Source organism: Arachis hypogaea, chromosome 2, assembly GCF_003086295.3.
Source record: "Arachis hypogaea cultivar Tifrunner chromosome 2, arahy.Tifrunner.gnm2.J5K5, whole genome shotgun sequence".
In the NCBI taxonomy this organism is placed as follows: Eukaryota; Viridiplantae; Streptophyta; class Magnoliopsida; order Fabales; family Fabaceae; genus Arachis; species Arachis hypogaea.
In genome coordinates, this window is record NC_092037.1 from 103245865 (window position 1) to 103268485 (window position 22621).

Consider the following 22621-nt stretch of genomic DNA (forward strand, 5'->3'; position numbering starts at 1 on the left):
TCAAACTGAGGAGGGTTGCGAAACCAGCCTCAATTTGGTCCTGAAACGAACAAAGGCATCATGGGATAAGGGCTTTGTAAGTACATCGGCAATTTGATCAAAGGAAGGAATGTGCACAACATGAGCTTGCTGTTGAACAACCTTGTTTCGGACAAAGTGGAGATCAATCTTAAAGTGTTTCGACCTGCTATAAAGAATGAGATTCTGACTCATCAGCACAGTACTTTGATTATCACAAAATAAGGTGGGAGATGAATCTTGAGGAAAATGCATTTCAAAAAGGAGCTTTTGTAACCACATTGTATTGGTCATGACATCAGCCAACGCTCTGAATTTCGCTTCGGTACTGGACCTGGACATTGAAACCTGCTTCCTACTAGACCAGCTGATGAGATTTGACCCCAAAAACACACAGTACCCAGTGGTGGATTTGCGGTCAACTGGATTTGCTGCCCAGTCAGAGTCGCTGAATGCTAAAATTCGGAAGTCTTCACTCTTGTTGAACTCAAGTCCCATATCTGATGTGCCTGCCAGGTAGCGCAAAATGCGCTTCACAGCCTTCCAGTGCTGTTCGAGAGGAGTGTGGAGAAACTGGGAGACCTCATTCACTGCAAAGGCAATGTCCGGCCTTGTGATGGTGGCATATTGTAGTCCCCCTACAATAGACCTGTATAGTGAAGGCTCATCAAAAACAGCTCCAGATGTAGTCAACTTGAGATTACTTATCATAGGAGTGGGTATTGCTTTAGCACTCACCATATCTACCCGCTTGAGCAAGTCCCTGATATACTTAGTTTGCTTGAGCACTAGGGAACCCGTGACTGTTCTCTCAGCTTCAATACCAAGAGAGAAACTCATTTCTCCCAAGTCCTTGAGAGTAAACACCTTATTCAGATTCACTATTAGTCTGTCTATTTCATTCGAAGCAGATCCAGTGACAAGAATGTCATCGACATATGCCAAGAGGTAAATGGTGGAGAGAGGGCTATGTTTAACAAGCAGACAAGGGTTGGAAGTGGTGCTGGTGAACCCAAACTGTTCCAAAGTGGTCTTCAATTTTAAAAATCAGGCACGCAGAGCTTGTTTCAGGCCATACAACGCCTTCTCAAGCTTGCACACAAGGTTGGAACCAAGGCTGTAGCCTTCAGGCTGTAACATATATACATTCTCAGACAAATCGCCATTGAGAAAGGCGTTGTTGAAGTCAAACTGACGTCCTCTTCCACTGCCTTGACAACGCCACTGCTAGAACTGCACGCACTGTAGCGGGTTTGGCAACTGGACTAAAATCCTCGCCATAGTCAAGACCTTCCCTTTGATGGAACCCTTTCGCCACCAGCCGCACTTTATATGAAGAATAAGCAATCTCCAGAAAAGAAGGTAGTTAAAGTGATTAATCCCGAAAAAATAGATATGATGGAACTATATGAGATGATTGTGCAATGATTTGTTGAAGTTGTTAGTTAGGGAGGAAATTTAGATCAAGACAGAGCACAGAGTTCTTCAAGTTCGTCCGACGATAAGGAATCGGAAGTTGATAGCACGTACAACAAAGTTTCAGAGGATCTTGTCAAGTGTTTGTGTAGCATATTTTTGAGAATTGGCCCATTCAGTGACCAAATAAGTGAAAGAAAAGGAAGAGTTTTGTGATCCTTATTGCCCATTCATTTGAAGAATTATATAGTTAGGAATTTGGATTAGGTTAAGTTATATTAGAAATGATACTTTAAAAATTTTGAATTAATTTTTAGAATTTAAATTATTTTACTAATTGAAATTTATCTTTTATGATTATAATATTAATTTTGTTTTTTTTTTTGGAATAAATTTGTAAGAACAAATCAAAAGAAGTTGTATCTATATTTTAAATTGATATTTTAATACAAATTTAGATGATTTTTTATTTGTTTGAGTCAAGATAAATTTAAGAAAAATACTTTCATTTTAACTTTTTTGCACATAGCAAAATTATTTTGTTGTTTCACGAAAAATGGCATATTAGCGAACGAAAGAAGTAACACTGAAATCACTAAAATATAGTCCTGATTAAAAAGGGGAGGGGAGGGAGGGGAAGGATTGGGCCTTGATTCCTTGAACGAGGGTATTGTTTTCTCCTTTTCAATTTTTTTTATTTGAAAATTTATTTCTATTATTTATATACTAAAAATTATTAGATTTGTAAATAATATATTATAGTTCCGTAATAATAGTATTGAAAAAAATGTTGTTTGTTTATATTAAAATATGTTGGCAATGTTTTTGGAATAAATAAAGAATTTATCTGCTTATAATTGATATTCGTATATAAGAATGAATGTATTCTTTTTAGCCTGTCACGATCATATACATGCATATATTACTAAATAAAGCATAAGAACAAAAATAAAAGATAGTGAATATTTTGAAGGATAGGTCAAGTAGGAGCGGCTGCCGGACTTATGTAGTCCGTGAGCTTTGGCCAGCGGCTGGATAATTTATCTCTCTATATGTTAGTTTGTCATCTGTAAATAATTTACTAGAAGGGTCCAAGACCAGGGGTATCTAGCTATATATAATTTTGAATAAATACTTACCTGCTCATATATATCCATTAATGTACGATATAATTATATTAGGTGATGATGAAGGAGAAATCACATTCACAGTCCAGCAGCAGCACAAGTTGGATTGTGCTCAACTCTAAGGGTCACTGTTCCATCGTCGATATGGACAAGCATCGCATCATGAATCTAGCTCAGATTCATTATCGTGATTTTCGGATTCTAGACCCCCTACTTTCATACCCATCAGCAATTCTTGGTCGAGAAAAGGCTATTCTGCTTAACTTGGAGGTAATACATCAAGATATTAGGTGATTAATTAGATTTTCACTTTCAACACGAGATTATATACAAAAATTTATTTTTATATTAAAATTAATCACCAAAATTAATTATAAATTTTTTTTTATATTTATGTATAAATATATATAATTTAATTAATTTTTAATATATATTTTATATTTTTATATATATTTTCTAATGACTAATTTTAATGATTAATTTTAATATAAACTAATATGATTAAATTATATATGTTATTATTAATTTATTTTCTAGCTATCTCATTTATTTTTCTCCATTTGCAGCATATCAAAGCAATAATCACATCTGAAGAGGTTAGTTATCGATTAGTTTAAATTTGAGTCTCTTTGAAAATTTACATCATTCTTAACTTTTTAAATAAATTTTTTTTTGGATTTATTTAAATTTTTTATAAACTTTTTTTTATTATTAACCTTATGTTATTTTTATCTCTTTTAGAAATAATAAGGATTAAATTATAAATCTTTCGGTCATAAAAATTCTAATACCATATTATGAAATAAGAAGATACACAATAAATAAATAAATATATATATATAAGGCTAAAATATGAAATCATGTAAGCTTTTTAAAATAATTACATAACTTAATAGTAACCTTTAATCTTAATTATATTATATAAATACACCATAAATTGTTTTTTTAAGTTAAAATAAATGCCATGAAGATTTGCTAATGTTATCTCTTACGTGAAAATTTTTTTATAGTGTTTTTTTAAGTACTTATTAAAAAATATAAAAAAGAAAATTTTAAAAATTAATATTAGTCAATTTTTTTATGATTTTTTTATTTTTATTTTTAAAAAATTTTAAATATAGTTTTTAGAGTTAATATTAATCATTAGCTTCTAATAAAGGGATTTTTCCCTTAAATTATATCCAAACACTTCAAAATTTAATAAAAGTAATTTTTTCTAATGAAAAACACCTTCTTAAACGAAAAAGGAGAAATTCAAACGAATAGCATTCTTTTATATAATTGATTATATCGTTTGGGAAAAACTAGAAGATTAAACTTATGTGAAAATTCATTTATATTTTAATATTTATCTGAAAAATTATTTTATCATAATTTGTTGATTTTAATCTTTTTTTTTAAATATCAATACAATTTTGTGATGGAAAAGTATAGTAGACAATAAAAATATTAAATAATGTGAACAATGAATATATCAGATGTTCAATTTATTAGATATGCAAATAATTATTTTAATATTAAGATTCAGGTAAATAACTTGGGATAATATATTTTTATTTTATTGAATCAATTTCAAAATTTATTATTCACAAAAATTATTATTTACCTAACAAAATTGTGATTAAGTTGTGGATAGGTATTTCTCCGAGATCCGCGGGATGAAAATGTAGTCCCTGTTGTTGAAGAACTCAAAAGGCGATTGGCTCGTACGTTGTAGATTATTTATCTTTTCTTTTATTTTCTTTTCTTTCTTTCTTCATTTTTCTTTAAAAAAAAAAAGTTAATTCTTAATGATCTGATTTAGGCCATGTAGACTACTCAACCTTGCAATTTCAAGCATTGGAGGTAGCCCTAGAAGCCATTTGTAGTTATCTCGCTGCACGTACAACAGAACTGGAAATGGTTACATATCTGTCGTTGGAAAAGCTTACGAACAAGGTGCATACATAGAGTATCTTAGCCCTGCTCGTTACATTTAAGCCAATTTTATGGTGCCTATAAATTTTTGCCTAAATTTTACTTAATTTATTTTTTTAATAAATTTTGATTTTTTAAAAATTATTTTGTTTTATATCTTTAAAATTAAATAATAACTTTTAATTTTTTTTAGTAAATAGATACCACTTTTTAAATCCATAACATTCACCTTACATTTATGTTGATTATTAGGGTACATTAGACTGAGATTTTCTGAATTGTGGTAAGTTCCACGTTACCTTTCTATTTTTCTAAATTACATTGATTTTCTCCGGAAATGTGTTAGTGTTATACAAGAAATTCAAAGTGGACTTCGATTGGATTTTATCAAATATTCAATAACGTGTGTAAGTTATCATTAATTAGTTGTTTTTTTATTAGAAAAAGCATACTAAATTTCTATAATATTTGTCTAAAACAAAATTTTATTCTTAAAGTTTAAAATATTTTAATTTTATTTTTAATGTTTTAAAAGTATTTTAATTTCCTTCTTCCGATTAAACTTATAACAATTAACTACTAGTTTTTTTCTATTTGTATTCTTTTACTAACTCCATCTTTCTTTAAGGATATTAATGGATCGGATTTAATCTACATATCTTCGGTATTTATTTGAATCCGATCTAAAAATTACGAATATTGGTTCGATCCGAAAGCCTCCGCACATTAATGGGATCGGACCGCAGATTTTATATAGGTATCTGCATATCCGCAAATCCAAAAAAATAAATAATTAAATATTAGGTTAAGTACGATTTTGGTCCCAAGATATAGGTCAAAAATTTTTTCCGTCCCAAACTTTTTTTTGCCTACAAAATCGTCCCTAAGGTTTAACTTAGTTTTAAAATCGTCTTTCGAACTAAAATACCCTTCTCTTTCTTCACTAAAATACTCAATTTCTATTCTTCTTCTCCATCACAACAGCATCTCTTCTTCTTTTCCTTCTTCAGCAACAACAACAATGAAGCAGAAATAATATAATAATAAAATAAAAAACTGAAATAAAAATAAAAGTAGCATCAAAAGCAGAATTGAAAACAGAAATAGCAACACAAACATAAGCAGAATCTAAAACATAAAAAATAAAAGCAGAAGAAACAGAAGCAGAAAAATAATGGATTAACAAAATTAAAAACAGAATCAGAATTGAAAATAATGTGATTAACAATGGATTAATAAAATCAGAATCAGAATTGAAAACAATAGATTAACAAAATCAGAATAAACAATAACGTGATTAACTCAGAAATAGAAGCAGAATTGGAACCCTAGGGAGGAGCAGCGGTGCAGAACAATCACCGTCGAGCATCGTGAAAGAGACGAGAGAGTGCAAGCGAGAAAGGGTAGAGAGAGAAAACAAATCGGAGAAGGAGAATGGGGCCGCTACGTGACGATTGGATTTTTGATGGTTTAGAATTTCACTAATGAAATCTCGTTGCAAGTATAGTTTCTAAACCAAACAATAATCCTTTCATACAAAAGTTGTTTGTCACAAGTAACAAACCCCTAAAATTTATAAACCGAAGTATTCAAACCTCGGGTCGTTCTCCCTAGGAATTACAATAAAGTGTTTTGTTATTGGTTGTGAGTTGTTTTGGGGTTTTGGATAAGAGACATGAAAGTTAAATGGCAATGAAAATAAACTAACAACTATAAAAGGCTCTTGGTAAGGTATGAGAACTAGAAGTTCTATCCTAGTTATCCTTCTCAATTGTGATGAGAATTGTTCATTGCTACCACTTAGTTAACCCTTGCTAATAAAGGAAAGTCAAGTGGATGAATTGACTTGAGCCACAAGTCCTAGCCAACTCCCAAGAAAAGACTAGCTTTAGTGCACTCCAAACCAATTAGCAATCTCTCCAATTACCAATCAACAAAGGAAATAGATAACTCAAGTGTCACTAATTACTCTACCTAGGCCAAGAGGAACAAAATCTATACTTTATCTAGAAGAGGCATTTCAACAAACACATAAAAGGCAATAAAAGTAAACAACACAAATTGCAAGAATTAAAGAGAGATCTAACTACAAAGGTAAGAGATCAACAATAGAAAAGCAAAGAAGAACAATTATTATGAATTACCTCTTATTGAATTGAAAGAGAGTAGAAGAAACAAAAGTAGATCTACATCAAAACACAAGAACAACATAAAGGAAATTACAACAAAAGAATAGAGGAAGATGAATGTAACAACAAAGAATTGAAAAGATAGAAGTAAAAGAAGATGAATTAAAATCTAGATCTAAGAACTAAACCTAATCCTAATCCTAATCCTAGAGAGAAGTGAGAGCTTCTCTCTCTAGAAACTACTTCTAAAACTAAACTATGACTAATGGTAACTAACATGTGTTTTCCTCTTCACTCCTTGGGTTAAATAGCATCAGAAATGAGTTGGATTGGGCCCACAAGGCTTCTAAAATCGCTGGCTACGTTTTGCTTCAAGTGGACTAGGTGGCAGCAACGGCGCGTGCGCGTACTATGCGCGTGCGCGCCACCATACTTGTAGCAACTATGGCAAATCTTATATCGTTTTGAAGCCCCGGATATTAGCTTTCTAACCCAACTGGAACCGCATCATTTGGACCTCTGTAGCTCAAGTTATGGTCGTTTAAGTGCAAAGAGGTCGGCTTGACAGCTTTCCGGTTCTTTCATTTCTTTATGAGTTCTCCAACTTTTCATGCTTCTTTCTTCATTCCCTTGATCCAATCTTTGCCTCCTAAACCTTAAATCACTTAACAAACATATCAAGGCATCTAATGGAATCAAGGTGAATTAAATTTATTCATTTTAAGACCTAAAAAACATGTTTTCACTCTTAAGCACAATTAAAGGAGAAGGTATAAAACCATGCTATTTCATTGAATAAATGTGGGTAAAAGGTTATAAAATCCCCTAAATTAAGCACAAGATAAACCCTCAAAATGGGGTTTGTCACTACGTCATCGCCAAGCTTCTAATACCGTTGCCAAACAGTCGCTGTTGAGTTCACCAAGAAGAAGAACGATGAAGACAGCAAGCTCGAGAGAGAAGAACTAAGGGAGAAGACCACGCCGGAGTGGGAGCTGCCCCTTCTTCTTCCCTTCCCTTTCCCTTTCCCCTTCTTCTTCTTCTTCTTCTTCTCCCATCCCTTCTCTTCTTTCCTTCCGCGTTCTTTCTCCTTTCGTTCGTTTTCTTTCTTTTTTTTTTCTTTTTTTTTATTTTATAATTTTTTTACTTAGGGGTAATTTAGGAATAAAATTTAAAATTTTTGGTAAAAATGACGATTTTAAAACTAAATTAAATTTTAGGGACGATTTTGTATGCAAAAAAAAGGGTCGAAAATGAACAAAATTTTCAGTCTATACTTTAGGACCAAAATTGTACTTAACCCTTAAATATTTTTTTTATATTTTATTTTTATTATTTAAAAAAGTATGTTTAATAATATTTTAAGAGTAAACGTGTTTAAAAGGGTAAAAAAAAGAATTTTATAGGTATTTTTTTAATAAAAATAAAATTTTAAAATATTTTTATATTTTGTGAATATATCCAAGATCTAATATGTAAATATGTGGATCGAATCCAAATTCAAAAACTGCCGATATTGAATCTAATAATTTTAGTATAGATCAAATTAAAATTTTAGTCATAGTTGATCTAATCTAATTCACGTTCATCTTTATTTTTCTCCAACCCACTAAGAAGTAACATAATTTGATGGGGGAGTAGGTGGCGATAATTGTAGTGTTTGTGCTGTTGGAAGTGCCAAAGCAGTGGTGGTGATTTTTGTCATTTGTGTTGGTGGTAGCAGCCATGGTGGGTTCATTGGGTTGTGTAAGATGAAGAGTAAAATGGTAAATTTGAGGGGGGAAAAACTAATTACTAATTAATTGTCAAAAGGTTTTAAAGACAAACCATTTTAAAATATAGTAAAAGTTAACGTGCAGTTATTTTTATATGAAGTTGATAGTTGATAATCGTTAGATGATAATTTAGTCAAATTTATCAAATTATTTAAATATTTTTAAATATCAACTTAACGTAAAGATAATTGTATATAAATTTCACTTTAAAATATTAACATGAAAACAAAAATTTTTGCATTGACAAACATTAAAAGGAATTTAGTATATATGTCTCCTTTTTTTATGGCAACCACAAAATATGGAAAGAGGCTATTGTGACACTACTTACCTTTATTTAACACCCCACACCTCCCCCCCCCCCCCCACATTCTTCTTTCTACCAATATTTATGTATCTTTCGCATTAAAAATGATCTCAAAATGTTATAGTTTTGAAAATATATCATCTTATCTAAAACAAATCTAAATAAACGTCTCTCTTCTTTCCTCCCTTTTAGAGGATAAAATAATAAGGATATACTAATATAAATATGTATTTCGATTGAGCTAATCACGGCACCTTCAAAATACGATTGTCCATACATGAAAGAAATACAAAGATGATAGAAATTAGAAAGTTTAAAAATATTATTCGTGTTCTTATTCATAATTAACTATTCATTTACTTCTACTTAATTATTTAAATTTTCGTTGGAATAAATGATTTTAAGACATAATATTAAATTATTATGATTAAAAATATTAAATTTTAAGTGATAAAAAATAAAATTGGATAGAGACTATATTATTTAACGTCGATAAATATTGATGTCTTTTTATATATTTTTAAGTTTGAGGAACTAATTAAATTGTCCAATTCAGGGGCGGAGCTAGGTACAAGCAAAGGGGGCAATGGCCCCCCCTAATTTTAATTTTTTACATGTAAATTATATATAAATTTTAGTTTAGCCCCCCCTTAAAATTTTATTTTAGTCTTATTTTATTGTGTAAATATTTTTTGCCCCCCTCCAATATTTTTTCTAGCTCCGCCCCTGGTCCAATTTTAAAATTTTCAAAAATTAATTTGAATAATTACTCAAAAGTTTTAAGTGTAAAAAAAAAAAAAGTATATATACTATTTATGTTAAGGTAGCTAGCATGTTGGATCTATAATTTTATATACCTCTCTCTAGCCATTTGCGTTTTTAAAACAATATTTGCATAACAATTAGAAAAGAGACAAACATATCCTTTCTTTTTTTAATGTTATGTTAGAGGATACTTAAAATCAATTTAGATATGTTAAATAATGTTAATTGATCCTAATTATACTCTAATATCTTCTTTCAAACTCAAGTGACAATTTGAGTTTGAAACTTGTTTGAAACAACTAAATAAAAAAATGCATAAACTAGTAAAACGGGTGCAGACGGAACTGCCTGAAGAAAGCACAGACAGAACTGTCGGAAGGAAGCGCAGATGGAACTGCCACAAGAAAGCGCAGACGTAACTGCCACAAGAAAACCATCAGAGCAAGTATTGATCTTGTAAACCCATCTACTATCCACAACTTCCTGATCAGAGGAAGGATCAACCAAGTCCCAAGTGTGTGATTTTTCAAGTGCCTGAATTTACTCCTACATTGCTTATTCCAACTTGAATTTGTGGAGGCTTCTCTGAATGACTTAGGTTCATGGTGATGAAGAATAGTAGAAAAACAATGATAATCAAGAAGATGAGGAGGTGGATTTCTTACCCTAGAAGAACGAGTAGAAGGAGGAGGCATGACAGTAGGAGCAGGATTATCGTCCGGTCTGAAATCATCGGGAGATGGAGAAGGCAGAAGAGTAGGAGACTGTAGAGGTTGACTTGAGATAGAACCTGTAGAATCATCACTAGGAAAAAGATCAACACTGGGGTTAGTGAAAAATGGTAGTTGAGTAGGAGGAATGGACTCAAATGAGGAGAACTTAGAAAACATGTGATGCTCCCAGAATGCAACATGACGAGATATACGAATACGCCTAGAGAGAGAATCCAAACAACGATAACCCTTGTGTCTAGTGTCATAACCAAGGAAACAACACATGCAAGCCCGAGGTTCAAGTTTACTATGTTCATGAGGTTGAAGAAGAACAAAACAGACACAACCAAAAACTTGAAGTGAACTATAATCTGGAGAGGTATGATAAAGACGCTTAAAGTGAGTAATGTTACCAAAGACAGAAGAACGAAGTCTATTGATAACATGAACAGTAGTAAGAACAGCTTCACCCCAAGTACGCTCAGGACACGAAGAGGAAATAAGCATTGCACGAATAGAGTCAACAATGTGACGGTATTTGCATTCAGCTCGGCCATTTTGTTGAGACGTACCAGGGCAAGAAAACTCAGACAAAGTACCATGTTCTGCAAGAAAATTTAAAAGTTTGAAGTCATGGTATTCCATAGCATTATCGCATCGAAAAACTTTAATAAGCTTGAAAAACTAAGTTTTAATCATGGTGGCAAAAGTAATATAAATCTGAGGTAGCTCATGGCGATTAGTCATTAAATAAACCCAAGTAAAACGGGAATAATCATAAATGAAAATGACAAAATACCGATCCCCTCCCATAGAAGTGGTAGGAGCGAGATCCCAAACATCAGAGTGGATAAGATCAAAAGGGGAGCAAGCAAGAGATGAATTATTGAAAAAAGATAAAGCAGGTTGTTTGGTATTTTGACAAGAAATGCAATCAAAAGACTCATTATTAACATAACCCAAAACACCCTGAGACACAAAAGGACACAATTTTTCTAAGGAGCTGTGGGCAAGACGATGATGCCACAAGTGAAGTGTAGATGGAGAAGAAGCAGCACTGATATTTATCTCATGAGGAATATGAAGATTCTCAAGTTGAAACAACCTTCCGACCTTACGTCCAGTCCTGATAATTTATCCCGTCCGATGATCCTATATACGACAACCAGAAATAGAAAAATTACATCAAAACCGAGATCAACAAGTTGACCAACAGAAAGAAGATTAAAGTTCAATTTGGGAATATAATAAGTATCAGGGAGAGTGAGAGTTGACTGAGAAATAGAACCCTTGTGTGTCGCGTGCAAGAGGAAACTATCAGTAGTATTGACAGAAAGTGCATTTGTAGTGGTAGACAAAGACGAGAAAATATAATGCAAAGGAGACATGTGATTAAAGCAACCGGAATCAAAATACCATTTAGAATTACCTGGAGGAGTCGAAAAAGTAGCAGGAGTATTACCAGTAAGGAAAAGAAGATGCTGAAGAAGAGACGCAATATCAGATAGCTAGAGAGACAGGAGATGGGTTGAGAAGAGCAGAGGTGGTAGATTCAGTAGTAGTAGAAACAGCAGAAGCAGCCACAATCTTGGAGAAGTTGGGACGAGAATAATACTTGAGTTGACTAGGACGTAGTGGGCGAGTAGGACATGTAGTAATCAAATGTCCCGAGAGCTTGCAATAACGGTAGAACAACTGTGAATAATGGTAGCTAATGTGACTTTTCTGGTGGCATATGCGACATTCAACAAAAGGACAGTCTAAGAAGAGGTGTTCGGAACGGTTACAATTTCGACAGAATTTACCCTTTCTGTCTATGGCAACAAAAGCATTTGACTTTTCCATAATAGTAGATGTAGAGATCAAAGAGAGGAGAGCAAACTGCAATTTCAGAGTAAAAAATGAGAAAACGAAATGCAGAATCGAAAAGAGCTCACCAAAAAACCTTAGAGAGGGTCTCACTGTCTGCCACGTCAATGTCACGTCAGCGCCACATCAACATCCATGTCAGCAGATGGATGCCACGTGGTGACCTCCGAGTGGAGGGAGAGGACACATTGGCGAGTGAGCTGGAACGCGAGTCAACAGTCGGACCGGGTCGGGTCCAGATGCGAGCTGCCGGGTTATCGCGGAGCAAATGGCAGGCGACACATGGAGAGCGTTGGGCCATTGATCGCAGAGCCCAATCTGACAGCGCAGGATGAATCTGGAAGGAGAAGAATACTGGTCGCGGCGGCATATGATGGCGAGTCTGGATGCGTTGGAATCACGACGACAAGACGAGCACGGTAGTAATGGCTGTGACGAACCAAAGCATCGAAAAATGATCGAAAAACGAGGCTAAAGAACACTGCTGGAGGAGAAGAAATAAAGGGGCTATAAACGAATTTACATGGAAAAAAAAGAATCTATGCTCTTGATATCATGTTAGAAACAAGAGAGTAATCTAAAAGAGTGTTGAAAAGTACAATGTACAAGAGGTTAGGTGCTAGAAGAATCGAAATAATAAAAGTATAGAATTCTACAATTAATATATGGATATGCTATATAAATATAAATGATACTAATTGATCTAAATTGATTTTAAGTATTCTCTAACATGTTATATCCAAGAAGAGAGAATAACATAACCTTAATGGTATTTTATTAAAACAACATATAGTATAATGAAAAAAAAATCATTGGCATTAAAAAGATAAAAGGGAGAGAAATTAAAGAAGAAAAGAAAAAAAAAAGAGATGGGGGAGAGGAAAAAAAATATTGATGTTAATGTGACTCAACCTACTAACAGCCCTAATTAGGCCTTAAGAAAATATTCTCTTTTCCTTTTTTTTAATTTATGAATTTTTTTAATTTTGCAGATCAGTAGCGTGAATTTGGATTGTGTTCGAAAACTGAAGTGCACTACTTCTACATTAACGGCTAAGGTTCATAAAGTACGTTTTAGTCTTGTCCAAAAGAAAGAAAAACGTACGTTTTAGTCTGTTTTGATGGGCAAAAATTATCATTGGCGGGAGGCTAAACACATTTAAGGAAAAAATTGCTCACGAGAACACATAATATTAGCTAATATTGTAAAAAAGAAAATAAATAAGTACAAAAGAACTAATTTTTTAATTAGTTAATATTAACTCATTTTTTATTATAAATTATTTTTTAAACCCTCATTTTTTGAAGAATTATTTATTAAACCACTCTTCCACCTTAGCCCATGACAACAATAAAGACGTCTCACGGCCCACAAATTCAGCCCAATAGAATACACAAATTAAATTATAATTTAGTCTTTATCTTATCTTATAGTTATCTTTTTCTTTCACAATTCTTTTATTTTCCTATTCTTTCACAATTTTATTATGGTATCAGAGCTCCTCTTGAGCTCTGCTGACATCCATGGATCAGGAGAAAGGGCACACCAGCAACTTCATCCGGAGCCTCTTATGGATCTTTTGTCAGCCCAACACTTTTCTTTCATAGCACTTCTCCTTTTGATTTTAATAAAGTAACACATGTAAAGCGGCTAAAATCATCAACAATAGTAAAAAAATATTTATGATTATGAATAGAATTTTGTCGAAACGGACCCCAAATGTCAAAGTGTAATAAATCAAAACTTGCATTGGCTTTGTTAAAACTTTGAGAAAATGAAAGTTTCTTTTGTTTAGAAAGATGATAAATGTCACAAGCCTCGTTATGATGCATAGAGATAAAAGGAAATTGTTTATGTAAATGATTAAGTCTTTGCCCAGAAAGGTGTCCTAAACGAAAATGTCATATATTGGAAGGTGTAATGGGTGGAGATTGGATGGAATTTATGGAGTGTGTAATGGATGAATTTTTACCGAAATTGGGTTCAAAGACATATAATCCCTCTTTCATTATGGCCAAATCAATCGTTCCCAAATTGTTGCTCTGTAGAGTGCAAGAAGAAGATAAAAAAGTGAGTTCACATATGAGTGCAAAATCAAATAAAAAATTTTATTACTTTAATTGAAACACAATTCAACTCCAAAGTCAAAACTATTCGTTCCGATAATGGACCAGAATTTATTTTACCTGATTTTTATGCTTCAAAGGGCATTATTCATCAACGTAGTTGTGTTGAAACTCCTCAACAAAATGGAAGGGTAGAACGCAAGCATCAACATATTTTGAATATAGCTCGTGCTCTTATGTTTCAATCTAATTTACTATCATCTTTTTGGTCTTATGCTGTTGGACATGTTGTTTATTTACTTAATAGAGTTCCATCATCCGCAATTAATTTTAAAACACCATTTGAGATTTTATTCAATCATCCACCAAATTATCATGACCTTAAAGTTTTTGGATGCTTATGTTTTGTTTCTACCCAAATGGCAAACAGATCAAAATTTGATCCAAGAGCCAAAAAGGCTGTATTTATTGGCTTTCAACCTGGTTTTAAAGGGTATATTGTTTATGTTTTAGAAGATAAAAGAATTGAGATTTCCAGAAACGTGATTTTTTATGAAATGATCTTGCCCTTAGTCACAAAAAAATGTCCAATTCCAAACACTCAGCCCAACATTGTCAAACACACCTTCTCAAAAACAAGATTTAATTAGTTTTCCAGTTGAAACCTCACCTATACCCATTGACCCAACTCCACCTAGTTCTTTATTTTCATAAAATTGTGAAAGAATAGGAAAATAAAAGAATTGTGAAAGAAAAAGATAACTATAAGATAAGATAAAGACTAAATTATAATTTAATTTGTGTATTCTGTTGGGCTGAATTTGTGGGCCGTGAGACGTCTTTATTGTTGTCATGGGCTAAGGTGGAAGAGTGGTTTAATACGCCCCCGCAAGCTGGAGGATGAAAGATGTCAAGAACACTAAACTTATTCAGATTAAGATGGAAGGGTTGAGGAGACAAAGGCTTGGTGAAGATGTCAGCTAGTTGCCCAGAAGAGGAAATTGGGAGAAGTTTCATCACTCCAGCTTGAACTTTTTGTCGAACTAAGTGACAATCAACCTCTAAATGTTTGGTCCGTTCATGAAAAACTGGGTTAGCAGCAATATGAAGAGCACTCTGATTATCACAATATAAAACTGGTGGGCGGATAGGAGAGATGCGTAAAAATTGTAACACATTTAATATCCATTGAAGTTCACAAGTTGTGTTGGCAAGTGCACGATATTCTACTTCTGTGGATGAGCGGGCAACGGTGGTTTGTTTCTTGGTCTTCCAAGAGACTAAAGAACTGCCTAAGAAGAAACAATAACCTGTTAAAGATCGTCGAGTGTCAGGACATCCGGCCCAATCAGAGTTACTAAAGGCGAAAAGCTGAATTTCTGATTCCCTTGGAAAGAAAAGTCCTTTGCCAGGACTAGTTTTTAGATATCGTAACACATGCTTGGCAGCTTGAAGATGAGATTCAGTAGGAGATGCCATGAATTGACTTAATTGTTGAGTGGCATACATGATGTCCGGTCGAGTAGTGGTGAGATAGATAAGACGGCCAACCAAACGACGATATACAAAAGGGTCGGATAGCAGGGGACTTTTGTCTTGATATAGTCTTGTGGTATTATCCATTGGAACATAGGCAGGTTTAGCACCTAATAAACCAGAATCTTCCAGAAGATCAAGACAATATTTTCTCTGAGATAAGCAAATTTCCTTCTCTGATTGAGCAACCTCAATACCCAAAAAATATTTTAATGGGCCCAAGTCTTTAATTCGAAAGTGTTGGTGCAAAATAGACTTAATGGCAGCAAGTTCAGAAATAGAATTACCAGTGAGAACAATGTCGTCAACATAGACTAAAAGGATAGAAATTTGATCACCAATGAATTTGACAAATAAACTATAATCAGATGAGGTCTGCTGATATCCATGAGATAGCAAAAGATGAGAAAGTTTGTCATACCACATACGACTAGATTGTCGTAAACCATACAATGACTTTAGTAGCTTACAACATTGATTCGGTTGAGGAGATATAAATCCGGGTGGCAGAGTCATATAAACATCCTCAGAAAGATCCCCATGTAAGAAAGCATTATTGACATCTAACTGATGTATAGGCCAACGCTTCATAGAGGCCAATGCCAAAACTAATCTGATGGTGGCAGGCTTGACAACAGGGGAGAAAGTTTTCAAGAAATCAACACCTTCAGTTTGAGTGAACCCTTTAGCCACAAGGCGTGCTTTATATCGATCAATTGAACCATCAGGCTTGCGTTTGATGCGATAGACCCATTTACAGCCAACCGGCTTAACCCCTGTAGGGCAATCAACAAGACGCCAAGTTTTGTTCTGCTCAAGAGCATCCAACTCATCTTTCATAGCACTACGCCAATTAGAGTGTTGATTGGCGTCCTTAAAAGACTTTGACTCAACGTCATAATGTAGAGATAAAAGAAACTTTTTATGTGAAGATGAAAGAGAAGAAAAAGACATGACTGAAGATAAAGGATACTTGCACTTTGAGGGGGATTGATTTGTAGAGATGAGAAAAGAATTACACAAGTAATCATAGAGATATGCTGGAGGTCGGTGAGGCCGGTCGGAATGACGAGGATGGGGTTGCTCAGGTGGTGAAGAAGGTGACGGGGGATGAGAAGGTGATGGTGGACTGGTGTCTAGTGTTGAAAGTGATTCAGTGGTCATAGGTTCAACTTGGTTAGGAAACGATAGTGTGCAAGAAGAAGAATGAAAAAGTGAGTTCACATATGAGTGCTGAAGTAATTTTTGAAACAGAGATAATAAAATTGTGAAAGAATAGGAAAATAAAAGAATTGTGAAAGAAAAAGATAACTATAAGATAAGATAAAGACTAAATTATAATTTAATTTGTGTATTCTGTTGGGCTGAATTTGTGGGCCGTGAGACGTCTTTATTGTTGTCATGGGCTAAGGTGGAAGAGTGGTTTAATATTATTTAGAATTTAAAATTTAGAATTTTAAAGTTTATAGTTTACAAGTTAAGATAAAAGGATCATTTTTAAAAAAGTTGATAGACATTAGTTGAACAATAGTTGATTCTCTTATTAAATTTTGATTTCCAAATAACTAATAAAGTACCCTACTTTTTAATAAAAACGATAAATTTAACAAGAAAATACCAAAAATAGTAATTATAGTTTTTTAATAAAGTACCCTATTCTCTTACATGATGTGTTTCACGAATACAATAAAATTTTTTTTATTAGATACGAACTAATATTTCGATACAATTAATAAATCATTCTCTTAATGGAACATTATTATTAATTTTGCATTTTCGTGCGAATTACGGGCTCAGTCATTAGTTCTTGTATGTTACACATATTCATAACTTAAATTGTTAAGAATGGAACATCTATACGACAGGTGATTAGGTGTATTTAATCTAAATATGTTTGAGACATAGTAATATTTTATTGAGAAAGTCTAAGGGTTAGCAGTTTTATTAAAATTTGGTCCGAATTTAATCAATAAAAAAAAGTGAACAATTCTATATTATTAGATATCATCTCATATTATTAAAAATATTAATAATAATTAAATAATAATTACAAATTACAAAATTTGCTGACCCCTAAAGCCCTAACACTTCTCAGAACAAAATAAAATGAAAATAAAAATATAACCAATAATTATCAACTGCAAGATGTATTTTGTTATTTAAGATCTTGTCAAACAGCATAGGTGAGAGATGAGCTTGAACGTCTATTGGACGATGACCAAGATATGGCTGACCTGTGCTTGTCAAGAAAGCTGCTTTCGCCAGTTAGTATATCAGGTGCTGCTAATAAGGCTTCTATCTCCCCAACCTCAGGATCCAAGATCTCAAGTTTATCAACAATTCACGGTGAAGAAAATGATGTGAAGGAGCTTGAAATGTTATTGGAGGTTACATGCATCTTTATTAATTTGCCTTGCAAACTTAAAACTATATAAAATAGTAAATACCGTTATTATATATTAGCTAAAAATAATTTAGTGTCAAAACTACATTTTTTGTTACTTTTATTTGCAGGCTTATTTCGTGCAAATTGACCGGACACTGGAAAAATTAATCAATGTAAGCATAACATACACATACACAAGGCACACACACTGCTACATGGGATTTGAGTTACTGTACAATTATAAAAATTAATTAAAGAAAAGAAATGTTTCAAATAAAAGAATAGAAACAGATCAAGTTAGGTTAGATTTCGTCCTTAATAGGTTAGATATATGTAGTTAATGGACTTCTTTTTTAGGTTTTTTACATTAAAAAATGGACTTCTTTTTTAGGTTTTTTACATTAAAAATTGTTGCAAATTATTATTCGTGTATACCTGCACAATATCATTTATCTTTACATATACGGGATGTAATATATGATACTATTAATATATATTACCATTCAAGAATATGATTTTGTTTGTATTTTTTTTTTTTTGTTATACTTGATAAATTCTAAAGCTGAGTTTGAAAGGAACACAAAGATTAAGGGATTGAGACTGAAAAACAAAGATTAAAAAAAAAAAGACTAAATTAAGTCTTTATATTATGTTTGATATAAAATACATTAGACTCAATTATGTCTTAATATTATATTTAGTTTAAGATAAATATAGAAATTAAGGGATACATTTAAAATTTAAAAAATTAAATGAGGATATTTTTTAAAAAAAGTATTATTAAAATTTCAATCTCTGTATACAAAAATTTCAGTTTTCTATATCTTTATTTTTTAGAAGTACTGAAGAGATTAAAATTTTGTGTCTTAAAACTAAAATTTTAATTTAAATCTCTTACCATTAAATACAATACTAAATCTCAATTTCTTAGTATCAATTTTTAAAAACAAATGCTATCTTATTTTATTAAGTACGTTTTGGTGTCTATTAATATATTCAGACAGATCTCTTTTAATTTATACTAAAAATCAACTCCTAAATCCACCAATAATTAGGACTTAAATTATACCAAAATTAGTGAGGAAAATGAGTATATTATTTATGGAGGTAGAAGTAGTTAGTCTAGTCAACATGGTGTTAAAAGAATTAGTTATAGTGTGTCATCTCATCAACTAAACTGTTAAGGGGTTAATTAGACTAGTTAGCATGTGGTTGTAACAGATTCTAAAAAGTTCACTTATCTGATACATATATGCGTGTCTGGTAACCTCTTGAGTATGATTAATACAATAAATTAATTCTCTACTCTTCGCAAATACTCTATTCTCTCTCTCCTTCATTCTCGAACCCTTAAAGCTTCGTCCTCATACTTAATTTAGTCTGGATTAATATAAATTCTATTTTTCACAAATATTCTGTTTTCTCTATTTTTTCATTTTCAAACTCTTGAGCCTAATCCTGATACCACAATTTAGTTTGGAGAATAAATTTTTAACCTTTGGTATATATATATATATAAAAGGAATTAATACTTGTATAAGAATTTTAAATCTAAAGGTTAACAGTAAAAAAAATATAGAACTTAAAAATTTTATACCATAATAATTAGATTTTATAATTTCTCTCAAAGTTTTGTAATATTATAAATTAATATTTTTATTAAGAGTCGGTCAAATAGAAAAAAATTATATGTAAAAAGCTTTATCAAAAAGTTCTATCTAGTAAAATATTTTAAATTGACAAAAAACGAATAAAGTGTCACACAATGTAACAGAGGTTTCAAAAATTCTTCAGCTATAACGAAAGTTTTGTTACTGCTTCTAATTGTCTAGCAACAATGGTTGAGTACTCGAGTTATAAGTTATAACTCTTCAATGAAAATGGATCAATTATTATTATTTTTGAAGTCTGAATTGTCCTTATACTACAAAATTTTACAGATTTTTCTACTGATTTTTCTTTACGTTTAATTTGCAGATGAAGGAGTACATTGACGGAACAGAAGATTATATTAATATACAGGTAACATTATGCACTAGAGGGAATAATAGTTGCTGGTACTAAGTTCATAATGACAAATGCTAAATGTAAAATTGTTGCATCCTGCAGATTGACAGTCGTCGAAATAAGCTGATTAAGGTAAGTCTACATATCCTTCGTATCCAATTACATAATCTATAATAGATTAAAAGAGTAAACACCTAATTAATCTTCAAGACATTTTAAGTCAGATATTTTAGTTTCAATAACTTTTTATTCTTTAAACGTCTTCAAAAATTATCTTTATCAAATAAATTAGTTTTTTTGTCGTTTTAAATGAAGATTAATTTCTTTTAGAATATATTTTTATGGCCTAATTATCTTATATTAAAAATTTGATTGCAAGTATCAGAAGAACTAATTTGTCCATCCAATAAAATCATAACTTGTGCCATCAAGAGTGTATCTGCTCTGCTAAGGTTTCACCAAATAAAGTACCTGCGCCATAAGGTCAACGTTACATCTCAACCAAGACAATTGAACCGCAACCTAAAAACAAATAATGTAGAGTTTCAATCAGGATAGTTGACAAAGGAGGAACAATGCTAACAACAAGGAGGGAGACAGAGGAAATCTGGAAGGCATTATATAACTGGAGGAGGAGGACGTAAGACAAGGTACCGATGCTTGCCGAAATAGTTTGATGGCTAGACTCTTCGCAGAGAAACAGTTCTCAGCTGGGACCATGGAGGGCACATTGAGAGCAATATGGGAAGACCAGATGGATTCAAAGTAGTGGAGTTTAGGCACAACCAAATTCAATTCTACTTTGATAATGAGTGGAAGACAGTGAGGGCAGAGCGAGGCTCACCGTGGTTATTTAAAGACTTCTCGTTACAAGTACAGTGGTGGAAGGAAGACAGAAGTGTGGAATATCAATTAATTACAAGGTTGTCATTGTGGGTACAATTTTGGGGACTTTCTGCGAACTTTAAAACATTGGAGGTGGCTAGAAAACTAGGCAATGGTATTGGGAGCGTGCTCAAAGTGGATTTCTTCAATGTCAAAGAAAGAGATTCACGGATTGTGAAAGCTAGGGTGGAGATGCAAGGAGAAGGTTTGGTCAGAGATACGCTAAAAATAGCAGGTCCAAACAAAATTCCCATAGAAAATTAGAGTGTTTATAGATCAGATTTGATTTGCTGCCGTATTTATCCGTATTCGATCTGCATTTTGTGGATCTTATCTGATTCATATGATTATCGGATCCACAATTAAATAGAATTCGATAGCAGATTTTGCATCTTTATCTACAGATCCGCAAAATAAATTAAAAAATTATATCTACAGATCCGCAAAATAAATTAAAAAATTATAATTAAAAATATATATATAATTATTTTAACATTCAAAACCCTAATCCTCTAGCCACTCTCACCTTCTATTGTGTTGCTGTGTTTACGGGTGACAAATGGACTAGTCCGTCGTGCTGAAAGCCCGTCATTTAACGGGCTGGTCCGCTCCGCCTCTCCTAGTGAGGCGGTCCTGAATTCCATCCCCGCTCCGCCTAACGGTGGGATGGCGGGTTAAGCCCGCCAATTCTTTTTTTTATTAATAAACTATTAAATATTAAATAATATATATGATTTCACAACCATTTCAATAAATTTATAATTTCTAAATCCATAAACATTAAAGTCTTTATAATTCTAAATATGTAATAAACATAATCATCAACCAAGTTTTTTGAAACAAAATAATAAAACCAACATTGTTCAAAATATATAATTAAATATCTTTAAGTCTCTAATAAATCAAACATAGAATATAATCTAAATTATTACTTAGAACATTTTCAATTACAAAAAAAATGCTGGGCCAGCCGAAAAAGCCTGCCAAAGCCTGTGGATTAGGTGGTTTCAATTTTTCAGCCTGACTCGCCTTTTTTAGTGAGTTACACGGGCTGGATCGGCGGGTTTCAGCCCGTTTGCCACCTCTAGCTATGCCCCTCTCCTCCCTCACCTCTTACTCTTCACCCCGTCCTCACCGCCATCTAGCAGTCTACCACCGCCGCCGTTCTTTGTGCTATCACACCGGAGGTCGAACGGCAAACCTCACCTCACCTCACTCCTCTTCGTTGCCAGTCCACAACCATTGTCCAGTCCTCTCTTCCTCACTCTATCGTCGTTTGCTGCTCTCTGTGGACATTCACTGCTCTCTATTGGCGTTCGCCGCTCACCTCTGTTTTAATGTTCCTCGAGGTTTGTCACAATTGTTTTGCATCTAGTTTCTGCTTCTAGCTTCAGTTCAGTTTCTGCTTTTGGCTTTTGCGTTTCGCTTTTTGGTCTTCTGGCTTCACTTGGCATCTGCTTCTGGTCTTTTGGTCTTCAATAAATTGTTTAAGTTCTGGTCTTATAAAATTTATTTTTTTTCTATATTTTAAATGTAGATACTATTAGGGATTAAATGTTTTAATAGTACTATTATAAAATTCTGAGTTTTCTCTGATGATTGTTGTTGTATTAAATTTAGCATTCTGATGGTTGTTGTTCTTTCGGTGATACTATTCTTGCCGGATATATCTGATCCGATTCTTAAATTTGCGGATCGGATCGG

The 22621-nt window shown here is 32.8% G+C and overlaps 2 protein-coding genes and 1 long non-coding RNA gene across 3 annotated transcripts in view; 1 reads left to right on the forward strand and 2 right to left on the reverse strand.

Moving 5' to 3' along the window:
- On the reverse strand, positions 1-2591 carry LOC112730749 (uncharacterized mitochondrial protein AtMg00810-like). The gene is made up of 4 exons (XM_072210889.1): positions 2574-2591; positions 1262-1366; positions 1097-1149; positions 1-985 (listed from the first exon to the last, which is right to left on the reverse strand). The coding sequence occupies exons 1-4, from the start codon at positions 2589-2591 to the stop codon at positions 1-3; spliced, it is 1161 nt and encodes a 386-aa protein (XP_072066990.1).
- LOC112761483 (magnesium transporter MRS2-I-like) overlaps positions 2522-22621 on the forward strand; it is a 27232-nt gene continuing 7132 nt past the window's right edge. Inside the window, exons 1-9 of the mRNA XM_029290512.2 lie at positions 2522-2831; positions 3128-3157; positions 4198-4267; positions 4366-4499; positions 13029-13103; positions 17823-18026; positions 18154-18198; positions 20003-20047; positions 20135-20164. Of these exons, the coding sequence (XP_029146345.1) occupies positions 2619-2831; positions 3128-3157; positions 4198-4267; positions 4366-4499; positions 13029-13103; positions 17823-18026; positions 18154-18198; positions 20003-20047; positions 20135-20164 (846 nt within the window). The 5' untranslated portion in view covers positions 2522-2618. The remainder of the gene's footprint in view (positions 2832-3127; positions 3158-4197; positions 4268-4365; positions 4500-13028; positions 13104-17822; positions 18027-18153; positions 18199-20002; positions 20048-20134; positions 20165-22621) is intronic.
- On the reverse strand, positions 19954-21146 carry LOC140176457 (uncharacterized). The gene is made up of 2 exons (XR_011868011.1): positions 20687-21146; positions 19954-20554 (listed from the first exon to the last, which is right to left on the reverse strand). It is a non-coding gene; the product is annotated as an uncharacterized lncRNA (long non-coding RNA).